Source organism: Mixophyes fleayi, chromosome 2 (assembly GCF_038048845.1).
Source record: "Mixophyes fleayi isolate aMixFle1 chromosome 2, aMixFle1.hap1, whole genome shotgun sequence".
Classification (NCBI taxonomy): Eukaryota; Metazoa; Chordata; class Amphibia; order Anura; family Limnodynastidae; genus Mixophyes; species Mixophyes fleayi.
Window position 1 is genome coordinate 134,460,020 of NC_134403.1, and position 12,325 is coordinate 134,472,344.

The 12,325-nt window shown below is 37.6% G+C and overlaps 1 protein-coding gene across 1 annotated transcript in view; it reads right to left on the minus strand.

Annotated features, from left to right (window-relative positions):
* COL4A1 (collagen type IV alpha 1 chain) overlaps positions 1-12,325 on the minus strand; it is a 137,300-nt gene that overhangs the window by 44,709 nt on the left and 80,266 nt on the right. The window contains exons 16-22 of the mRNA XM_075200007.1: positions 11,905-11,949; positions 8,845-8,898; positions 7,717-7,758; positions 7,482-7,575; positions 4,402-4,437; positions 3,651-3,806; positions 1,672-1,767 (exon numbers count right to left, since the gene is read on the minus strand). Coding sequence (XP_075056108.1) covers positions 1,672-1,767; positions 3,651-3,806; positions 4,402-4,437; positions 7,482-7,575; positions 7,717-7,758; positions 8,845-8,898; positions 11,905-11,949 — 523 coding nt within the window. The remainder of the gene's footprint in view (positions 1-1,671; positions 1,768-3,650; positions 3,807-4,401; positions 4,438-7,481; positions 7,576-7,716; positions 7,759-8,844; positions 8,899-11,904; positions 11,950-12,325) is intronic.

Below are 12,325 nucleotides of genomic sequence, written 5' to 3' on the forward strand. Positions count from 1 at the left end.
CACAGTACGCATGGGCTGTGTACAGTCCATCTACCATACATAGTACTGTTCTCTCAAAGTGCTGAAACATGTTTTGCAGGGAGTTTCAATATTACTTTTTGGGAAACACAATGCAACTTATTTCCTTAGAGCGGTATCACATTTGGACAATGGTTCCAGGTAAAGAGTGAAATTTTCAACAACTGTTCCACAAAATATTTGCCTTGTTGTGCATTTTGCCACCAGATTTTGCACATTCCACTAGCAGAGGTTGGCCTTAAATATATCCAGTCTTACCTATCTGCACGCAGCAGAATGAATTGACAATCATTGTCCTAGCTCTATCCATAAACTATACATTCTACGAAATGCAAATTTACAAATACAATGCGGAATGGCATTCCACAAAACTTTTCTTACCTTTATAAAGACCCTCATATTGGGTTCACATGCGTTGGACAGTGCAAGTACATTACTACAGGTGTACCTACTGGGAATTTAAACATCTAAGAGAAGTGCTGGCTGTCACAAATGTCCCGGGAGTGAATTATTATCTTGTACCTGACATATATCTTTATCCGTAAAGAGTACCTGCAATTCTCATATGTGTGCTTTTTAAAAATATAATTTTTTATGTCTAGTGTGTTATCAACTAAAGACTTTGGTTTTTTACATAACATATTGCACTAGATTATTTCTAGTTTTATTTTGGGTCATACTCTATTTGATTAGGAGACTTATTTGTATGACATCGCTTCTATCAAGGACAGAAAGACTATATATACGTGAATCTCAAGATCTAATACAGTAAGCACAACACCTGTGTGGGAGAGATCAGGATAGAAGGTGTCGCACCAATTTTCATTTTCTGAATTCATAACCACAATCTTATGTTTTGTAAGTTCTCCTCCAAAAGGGGATTTACACTTTGGTGACTGATCTGGATCACCTATTTTTACTATCCTATTTCTTGAATTAAGATATTTCCAGTATTAACAGTATTGCACTATTATTTGTGTATTGCATCTTTTACATGTTGTGGACTGCTCTGGTGGAATTCCTTGAAACTGTCCAATTCATCTAAAAAATATAAGTATTATACTTATATATGTCATCCACCTAGTCTATGTGAAAATGATAGCGCCTGAATATTTCCTGTTACTGTTTTTTCTATTTATTTTCTATCAATTAGTGTATGGTTGTTACAGGATTAATTTGAGCAGCAATCTGAGTGAAGCGTTCTGAAAGAACTCATTTCCTCATTTTGTGACATTTATTTTCCACAAAATATCAAAGCAAAAGCAGAGCTAGGGAAGTGTACCTCTACAAAATACCCTTTTCTATCACAAAACTTTAGTATTATATGTAGTCCCTGGCATTCTGCATCTCCTGTCTTAATGATTAATCATCATCATAATCATCATTTCTTTATATAGCGCCAGCAAATTTCGTAGCGCATTCCAGTTGGGATGATTGAACTTAAAACCCTGCAGCCGCAACTTGTTGGATTACATTCAGACTTCTAAGTAACTTTCTGCCAAAGTTATTTCTAGATCATTAATAATGTTGAAGCAATATAACAAAAACAAATTGATTTCCATCACTGAGCAACAGTTGGTGATAAGTCTATTTGTGTTCAATGATGACAACAGGGGGACATATTTGGGGACATATGTAGAAAGAAAATCATACCTTTCTGTCCACTCTCTCCTGGGAATCCTTGTTGACCTGCATTTCCAGGCGATCCTGTCTCACCAGGCTGTCCAGGAATGCATTCTTCAGTTGGATCTTTTGTTATGATAATGAAAAGTTACTGCACTGTAAGTTATCACTACAACAAAATAACTGGAAACCCATGACCCATAAAATATCAAATGTAAGTACATAGACAAACTAATGTATGATAGGTGGGGGTGTCTCATCAATGAACATCAACTCTGAAAAGTACAGCTTCGTTGGCTTTTATTTACAGTCAACTGAGGGGAAAACGTTATGTGCTGTAAAAAGGGAAAGTCTGTGTTTTTGTTTTTATCCAGGGAAGGAGTAAGTGGAGTTTATATAGAAAAATAATGGAGAAGCACTCTATCACTATTTTATTTGGCGACAACATAATGTTCTTCATTCTTTGTTTTTTCCGTGGCGCGTCCTGTGGGGAGATAAGAAGGGGATAGGGAGGGAGAGAGAGGGGAGGGAAAAAAAAAAAAAAGGGGGGGGGGGGGAACAGGCGAAACAGTATACACGAATTTGGCCTTCTGATGGCTCTTCTAGAGTGGGAGATGTTTATAGCTCCTTTTGCAATATGTTTATAGCTGTTTTGTCTTGTTTATAGCTCTAGTGCCGTGTATACTGGGGCGACTATGTGGGTATGTAGAGTAGTAAACTCTAAGGGGTGGGCCGGGCAGTGGGAGTTACGGTGCCCGGTTCCAAGTGCTTTGGTTGCCCAGTTACCAAAGCACTTGGAACCGGGCACCGTAACTCCCACTGCCCAGCCCACCCCTTAGAGTTTACTACTCTACATACCCACATAGTCGCCCCAGTATACACGGCACTAGAGCTATAAACAAGACAAAACAGCTATAAACATATTGCAAAAGGAGCTATAAACATCTCCCACTCTAGAAGAGCCATCAGAAGGCCAAATTCGTGTATACTGTTTCGCCTGTTCCCCCCCCCCCCCTTTTTTTTTTTTTTTTTTTCCCTCCCCTCTCTCTCCCTCCCTATCCCCTTCTTATCTCCCCACAGGACGCGCCACGGAAAAAACAAAGAAACAACCGACAAAAACCGGATCTGGAACAACCGGAGCATCCGTCAAGGCAGCACCAACCCTCTTAACCACGAAACAAAGCGCAGACGCCCCAGGTAAGCCCTTCCTTAAGGGTCCCTACCACCCACTCCAATGTTCTTCATTAACTATCTTTTACACTGTAAAAAAAGTTCAGAAAGTTGTAAATAATACATTTTAGTAGCCTTAAATTATATTTACTGAGTTTTGAATTGGTGACAGTTTTGTAACAGTACTGAAGGCCTAAATTAAATTTTGTGCTACTAAAACTCCAATTGCACAATTTCAGAAGCAGGAACAGGTTGGGCTGGGGGGCAAGAGGACATCTGCCCCTGGGCTGGTCCCATAGTGGGCTACCTTGGGCTAGGTCACTGGCCCACCTTCATTTTTTTCCTTTAAAATATTCCTATTAGGCTGCAGAGTCGAGTTTTTCCCCCTGGGCTAAAATTCGCCAGCCCTCCCCTATTCAGAGGTCTTAGAGACTTTGGGCCTGAGTCATTAAGGCAAAGAAAGGAGTAAATGTTCTCTGGGACAAACCATTTTACAATGCAAGGGGTGCAAATTAGTTTATTATTTTGCACATAAGTTAAATACTGGCTGTTTTTTCATCTAGCACACAAATACTTGATAGCTTTATGGTTACACTGAAATTTAAAGTTGATCTAGGAGATGCCCTATCCCAACTATAAATCCGTCCCCACATTTTAAATTTACCTCCCCCTACAGTGCAACATGGTTTTGTCCAGTTGCAAAGTTACTAATTTTTTATGCTTTTCTCCTTAATGACTCGGACCCTTTATCTACAGGGCAACTTACTAAAAACATCAATAGATTGATTACTGTACACATGAGAAAAACTTCCCAATGAACAATTACTTAATTTCCTTACCTATTATGCCTGGTGGTCCAGGCAATCCAGAAGGTCCAGTTGGCCCTTCTCTGCCCTTCTGTCCCGGCAGAGATAACCCAGGTAATCCAGGTTCACCCTTTTCACCCCTGTCTCCTGTAAACCCAGGTGCTCCAGGTGGTCCAGAAACTGGTTGACCTACAAAATAAGGTATATGTTATGAATGTTATGGGCAGTGATAAGGTAAATGTACAATTAGAGAGATGAGAAGCTAGATGATTGAGATTTTAAATGTAAAAATTGAAATGTACAATGAACACTTTATATAGAGGTATGTTTAACATCGAAATCTTCATAAATAAGATTGACAGGCGTCTGTGTTGTCCTTCCACTATTAGACTCTTAGTCTGTGGCCCCCTGATTTCATTCATTCCCCTCCTGATACCATAACATGGCCATACAATCATACGAGTGGGCAAGTCACAACCTGCCACAAGATCAACACACTCATCTTCTGATATACTGTGTGCTGCTATTCTGATGATCTGTTGTTCTATTCTCATCCGCTTACAATCTGGGGACACATAGATGTGCACGAGATACACATTGATAACAAAAAGGTGTTCTCACCTAAGTCAATTGACATAGTTAGTCTATAAAGTGAGAGTACAGTTTCAAAGTGGTTAATACTACAATACACCAAACTGTGAATAAGTCCTGTAAATAAAATGACAATATCTGTACCAGCAGACTTATAAGCCTCACATTTGAATGACCTCGTTATATACAGTACCTGGTAGTCCGGGATTTCCAGGTGTTCCAGGTGCACCTTAAAAACAACAGAATATTATATTATATTTAATGTTCTTTTTCAGGAGTATTATACAATAATATACAAAGAAGTGATTATGTTTATCAACTACATAATTATTTATCATGATGCAGAGAAAGAAAATCCAAATGGACATTAAACTACTTGATATATTCGTCCCCATTTAGGTGATGGAAAAGAGATATGGGGGAAGTGGGAGTCAGTGTGTTTTATTGAAAAATTCTTCACCCTTTGCAAAATAAAATAAAAAAACACTAGTAAACGACCCCATAAAAACAGGAATTATTTGTCCCAGCTCTCTAATCCACAGAGCAGCAATTTTTAGTGATATCCAATGATTTAGAAAAGTCATGTTCACCAATCTTGGAGATTTTCCCATTATTATTATTATTATTATTAATGTGCCCATTAATTTCAATGGGATTACCAGCATGTGCGCTATATGTGGAAATCTCATTAAAATGAGTGTATGTAGTGAAATGAATAGGAAAGCTCTGTCTATGCAGTTTTCCATTACAGGCTACTTATAGAATCGTCAGACATTAGGACGACATGCTGGAGGTGTCAGTTCCACTCCAAATAACCTTGTATGTGCCATAGAGGTGGGAAGTTTTTAATTGAGTAGTTAATTTATTTGTTGAGACTTAAGGCTGAATATTTAAAGCGCCCACTGATATTACATTAACTAAATAGGAGCAAGCTTCGGACATTGAGACAAGTGAAAATATTTTTGGTGGTTTCCAAAACCCATCTACTAAATTGATCTTTCATAGATTCATCTATATTATACTTTTGTTTGGAGCGTTTGAAATCTTTTAAGGTTAATTTGCCTTTTTTAGATTTAGTAAGTAGGAAATGCATGGTCCGTTTTGCCCCACCTAGTATTGACCTCTGCACTTTGTAAGGCTACAGAAAGCAATAGTAAAGTTCAATAGTAGATATGTATCACGGCACTGTATTTTCAAATTGCCCACCCAGTTCATTAAGTATAGATTTATAATCATTCTATGATATCATTCTAAACTGTATGCTTCATATTGATTCTTTAAATGAATAAATAGGATGACTAAAGAGATAACATTTATGTACATGACTTCATTATTAGATGTGTATAACTACACATACTTTTATTTATAATTGCTGTCTCATAGCAAAACCTAAATAACTGACATTCTATAATTAGTAGATAATATGGGATAATATTACATGGTTTGCACTCTGCACAAGGACAGATACAAATACATTAGTTATGGTCATTAATGTATTGTTTATTTAAGATCAAATAAGTGTTATTTAGTAACAGAATATTTTATCTTAATAACTTTCATGTTTATGCTTGCTAAGATCAAAGGTTAACTATTTTTATTTCTTACTGAATAAAACAAGCACATTGGGTCTCATGTACAATTGTAAACAAATGTAAAACAATGGCCCAAAAAAAACTGCATATTGCAAAATTTGATACAATGAAGATCATTAATAAACCATGTAGGGTCTATACACAAATAGCCAATCAAAGAGGCTTTCTCAAGCTATAGCCAATCAGAGCGAAAATGCACTTCAGTGGGTACTTGTGGACAAGCCCCTGACTTGACATTTGTGTCACACCTCTGGAAGTAACAAGTCATGTGTCATCTATAGTGTTTTTTAACCATTCAATTCCTGTAGAAGAAAAAAGAAAGAAGATGCAAAGAAGATGGAAATAGGAGGAAGAAGATCCCTAAGGATTTAAGAGTACAATAAAGTGGAAAATGAGAGATTGGGGAAGTGTTTATTTAAAATAAAGGACTGTGTGTATTTTGCTAGCACATTACTATATGGCACTACAGATCCCAGCAGACCTGGATGCCAGACAATTTTAGTTCTACAAAGAACAGTATAATCTGGCATACATCGGTGTGGTGGTAGTGTTTCTTTACAAACACCAGCATGGTTGCCAGACAATGGTGTGATGAGTAGTGCCACATATTAAAATACTATTTATTTACATTTTTCCATAATTACCCAACACCCTCACCCAGGATTTTTGAAAAGAGCCCAGTTCCCTCAGCATGGGGCTAGTTTTTATTAGGTGTGTGTGTGTGGAGGGGGGGGGGGGTTGTTTTATCTATGGAATTCAGCCTTATACCCACTATAACAGGAAATCCCTATGCTAGTTTTACCAGCTTGTTATAGCCTGGTGTTGACTGTGGATTTTGCAGGGGTGCCCCACACTGTTTGCTCCCCCACATTAGTGGTAATTAGCCCAGGCCATGAACACTGTGCCTCATGTGATGAGCATCAGCATGGATCTCTGTCTTAGGGGTCAAGCATTTAAAAGACATATGTCTGGAACCAGATGAATCTGGAGATGTGGCCTACTCAGCATAGGCCACATCTGCAGAGGGCATGTCACACTTACGTCTGCTCGCCCTCACTGTTCTTTATTTGCATTTGCATGCCCCCATTCCACCTAGAGGAGTAGTAGGTAATAAGTACTACATACGGGAAAACCTGCATTCCATTGTTATACCACATATGGTCAGTAAAACAAAGTAGAATTTTACTCTTGAAGGTCCAACTATACATGAGCCCCACTAAGGGCAAAAAAATGTTTTCTAGCCCAAAAAAAGTTGATCTTCTAAAAATATTAATTTTGAGTTTTTTTGTGTCTGGACAAAGGAATATCCGCAGTGTCCACATTACTCTAGATTCTAAAATGTCTACTCACTCTCTACTTTAAATGGATCATTTTATAAAAAACTCTAGGGGGTATATTTACTAAACTGTGGGTTTGAAAAAGTGGAAATGTTGCCTCTAGCAACCAATGAGACTCTAACTATCATTTAGTTAGTACATTCTACAAAATGACAGCTAGAATCTGATTGGTTGCTATAGGTCACATTTCCACTTTTTTAAACCCGCAGATTAGTAAATATACCACTAGAAGTTAATTAATAGGTTTGGGTAACTATATTTGAGAATCCATTAGCCAGCACATGCGAAAACAGGATAGATGAGCAGAAAATGTTACCCCCTCCATCAAACCACAGAGATCCTACCTTTAGTGCCCTTCTCTCCCTCTCTACCAGGGTAACCAGGTAGTCCAGTGTCTCCTTTCTCCCCAGTGACGGTTTCCTGGCCATCATGTATTACCTGAAAACACCACAGAAATATGAAGAGCTTAAATTGTTCCTATGCTGAGATATTATGGTCAATAACCACTAAAGTTTAAATGTAGAGAGGTGGGCAAATTAAATTCTTTAAATATGTATACAAAATAAACACATAACTTACGAGTCCTGGGGGTCCTTGTAGTCCATGTTCCCCTTTACCCCCCTGTAAAAGGTAATGTCAGAATATGTCAATCAACAACATGGTTTATGTATGGGCATACGCTTGGCTATTAAAAGTGCAAAAATATTTTTCAACTTTTGGTGACTTTAGTTAGACATTATCAAGCATAACAGTTTTCAAACCAATCTAAATAATATTAAAGGAAAGAGAAGCAAACTAAGAATATTGACGTCATAATGGGACGCCAGTCAGATCATGGGCAGAATGTGATTTAAAAAAGTAGAGATTGCAACACCAATGCATCCAAACCGTCATAGAGTCGGTAAATGCACTGTAACTTGTGAATGGGTGCCGTGAGCTCTGGTGCGCACGGCAATGGTGGTGTTTGAAAGGGGAGGAGAGTATGGAGCAGTCTAGTGCTTCAAAAGCTCTAGTTCAAATCCCCTGTCCAGATGCTGGATACCCAAATGTCGGGAGGTATGGTCAAACCCAAAGCTATAGTACAGTGCAGAAACAAAAAAGGATCATACCAGGTGTTATAAGATATATGACTTCATAAGGTTGAAAAACCTTGATTGGCACACATAGCAAACATAAAATAAAAAACATGACATCCTAAGGTCAATTAAGTTCTTGTTACAAACTCCCCTTCACAGGCATATTTACAATAAAAGTATAATTGAAGGAATCCTTGATTGTCGAGACTCACAAGAAATGATGTATACCCTATAACTCATCAAGGCCATCAAGCCCATGATATTAAGTCTGCAAATATATTTTAATTCCAGTTGAAGAAGTTTCTTTTCCACCCTTTCTTAGCAGCAGCATCTAAGTGATGTGTGTCAAATTGTACCCAACCACCATATTGCTTGTCCTGACATAACCTCTAACTGACCTCTCAAACACCTTTGTCTCACAGAACAAAAGAGTTTCAGCTGAGAATAACTTCAATTAAGAGGTAAAAGTTTAACATTACAGGAGGGAGTTACAGCATTATGATACTAATCAATTTCCACCTCCTTTTTTCATTTGTGGACTCATACACGATGAAAATATTATTATAGAATGTCTTATGTCATGCATTTTCTATAAGGCATTTTAAAATACAATAATTTACTGTATACTTACTTTTTGTCCATTTTGTCCAGGGACTCCATGAAATCCCGGGCTACCTGGTATTCCCTTATGAAATAATGATTGAGAGATATACATTATGGAAGATATAGTTAAATAGTTATCATTTACTTACTTTTGAAGGTTAACATTATTTTTGTGTTTAGTAAATTAAAATAAGAAATATTATTTGAAACGCTTCCAGCATAGATACTTCTGTATACTTTCAGAGAATGACTGCTTATTTTTATAGGCACAGCAGAAAGAACTTTGAATGCACAAATAAAATAATATATTTTTCTTGTTCAATTTAAAGGGAAATGAGCTAAAATAGACTTAAAATATTGAAAATTCCAGTTTTATTTTAGGAAATGTTGTCCTTGGATCAGATGAACACTATGGTACTTGGGCTGTAATGTAGCAGGTATTGGGACTGTATCATCATCATCATTATTTATTTATACGAGGGGGTACCCAAAATAAACCAGAATCAAGTTATAAAAAATAGTGTATTTATTTGTACATTTTAAAACTTCAGTCACCTGCAAAGTACTCTCCACTTGAATCAATGCATTTGTCCAAACATATTTTCCTTTGCTCAAAACATTTTTTAAACTCATTGTCGTTGATGCCTTCTAGTACTTTTGCCTTTTTTGCTTCATCTCTTCAATATCAGCAAAACGTTTTCCTTTATGGTCATTTTTCATCCAAGAAATAAAAAAAAAGTCGCAGGGGGCAAGATCGGATGAATACGTTGGGTGAGGCAAAGGTATCATGTTGATTTTGGCTAAAAATTGCTTAACACACATCACTGTGTGGGCAGATGCCTTATCATGATGGACGAACCAGTCACCTGTTTGCCACAATTCAGGACGTTTTTTTCCTCAAATCGTGACGCAACCTTTTCAAAACTTCCAAATACAAACTTTGGTTGACTGTTTGACCCTGGGGTTCATCAATGGTCCGACGGCGATCTTCCAGAATGGCTTGAGGAATTTTCATCACATTTTCCTCTGTTCAGGAGGTCCAATGATGTCCGGAACAAGAAATAGCAAAACAATTAGCACTTCACCTCGTTTGAAACTGGAGAACCATTCGTAAACTTGTGTTTTACTCATGACAACTTCCTTGTATGCTGCTTGTAGCATAACAGCCATTTCTGCTGCATTTATTCCCAAAAGAAAACAAAATTTCACAGCAGCACGTTGTTCCTGTGAATCAGCCATCACAAAAATAGGCGAAATATTGAATAACTCGTTGATAAAAAGATCCCTGTAGTCAAACGCTACTTTCCTCCCGCAATGTCAGCAGGCATACTGGCTCAGAATGGTTCTGCAAACATTCAACCAGCGGCGGAAGCCCATACTACAATTTCCCTGCCTTCTAGAACATGATTCTGGTTTCTTTTGGGTACCCCCTCGTATAGCACCAGCAAATTCCGTAGCGCTTTACAATTGGGGACAAACACAGTAATGACCAATACTGGGTAATATAGAGGTAAGAGGGCCCTGCTCTATGTGACTGTGTTGGACACAGTGCTGCATGAATGGGAAGATGGAAATTGATATGGTATGCATGAGCTTGTTTATCATCAATATGTGCATTGTATATACAAACATGAGGCTATACAAAGGGATAGACATTTGGGTCTGTTATGCACAGTGGTTGCTTTTTGGTCAGACTACACACTGTAAATGCCTGATTTAGAGTTGGATACAAGTCCATTTGTAACATGGAAATATATGCTTCTCCCCACTGTGCATGCGTACAAAAATGATAACATATTTTGACATGAGTGTATCTAGATTTCTGGTGTTCACATCTAAGTTCAGTACAGTGGTTAATCCCACTCCTTAGGGATGCTTCCTGCTTTGATTTAAAAGCATGGGTAGACCTTTTACTAGGCATATCTGTGAGCGTCTCATTGACCTGGTGCAAGTTTCCAAGTTGATGGTAATGATGGATAAATTTGAATGCAAGATGCATCTATATAAGCTAGTTTTCAAGCTGCTTGTATAGTATCTTTAGATATGTGGTGGACAGCACGGTGGCTTAGTGCTTAGCACTTCTGCCTTGCAGCACTGGGGTCATGAGTTGGATTCCCAACCATGGCCTTATCTGTGTGGAGTTTGTATGTTCTCCCTGTGTTTGCGTGGGTTTCCTCTGGGTGCTCTGGTTTCCTCCCACACTCCAAAAACATACTAGTACAGCGCTGCGGAATTAGTGGCGCTACATAAATAAATAGATGATGATGATGATACGTGCAACTTGAAACACAGACGTAGTAACATAAGTGTAAGGAGGCAATTTTGCATGTTCACAAAAGTCACAATTTTAAGTTTAACTTTAAATCAAGCCCTAAATTTCAGAGTTTAAACTTTTGCGATTCACATCATTGTAACATGCAATCTATGCAATCTTAAGTATCTAACATCATAACATGAAGCTTAGGTTACATATTCTGACCTGGATATAAAACTTGTTCAAAACTAATTACACTTTTATTGACCAGCATTCAACAGATACTTTAAAACTAATGGCAAAAATATTTCTTAATGTTCACATGTGACAGGAAGTTGACGTTTTTACTATAGCAGGGATTTAATACAGACAACCTTTCTAATATGGCATAGTAAAATCCAGAAAAGGCTACTCTGCCTTTATTTTATCAGTTAATCAAATGCTATGATTCCATGTTTAGAGATTCATTTGTGGATTTATAACTACTGCTAACTGATATAAATTGTAGACCATCCATGCCAACATTTTGCCTAAACATGGCACTAAATATTTAAATATCTAAGTATTTGGGGTAGATTTAATTAGCCACGTTGTTCTTTAGAACAACGCGACCCGTGCATTATTACAGATACTATGGTAATGGCTGCAATTATTACCGTTACTACGGTAATTTCTCTGCTGATATTTGCTCACAGCTCTATGAGCCACGAGCAAAAATCCACGGAGAATTTACCATAGTTATGGTAATAATGTGTGGGTTGTTCTTTAGAACAACGCAGGGAATTGAATCTGCCCCCTTGTATATGTTTATTTCGGACAAACATATATACTTACATCAAATCCCTGATCTCCCTTTTCACCATCTTTCCCAGGCTTTCCCTAAAATAGGACATAAAGTAGAATAAATGTATGTATTAAATACAATGCATCAATTAAATACAAAGACAAAGAAAAACCACTGGATTTTCAGTTGAAGGTTTTGAACTATAAATGGAATGGGTTACGCTGTCATTCTGTGACACACTTCCATTTATAGTACCTAAAATTCAGACAAAGGTATTACACCGCTATTCTTGAGAACTATTATCTGAACAGTTTTTAAAACTAGATAAAGTGAATAACTGCAGCTGTTCTGTGAGAACTTACATGCTAAAATAATCACCATGTGTTTCCTCTTACAGTTACTGTGAGGAGCACTGCTGAACAATTTAATGCGGAGGGTGATGCCAGGGACAGTGTGGTGAAAGAGAGGGGT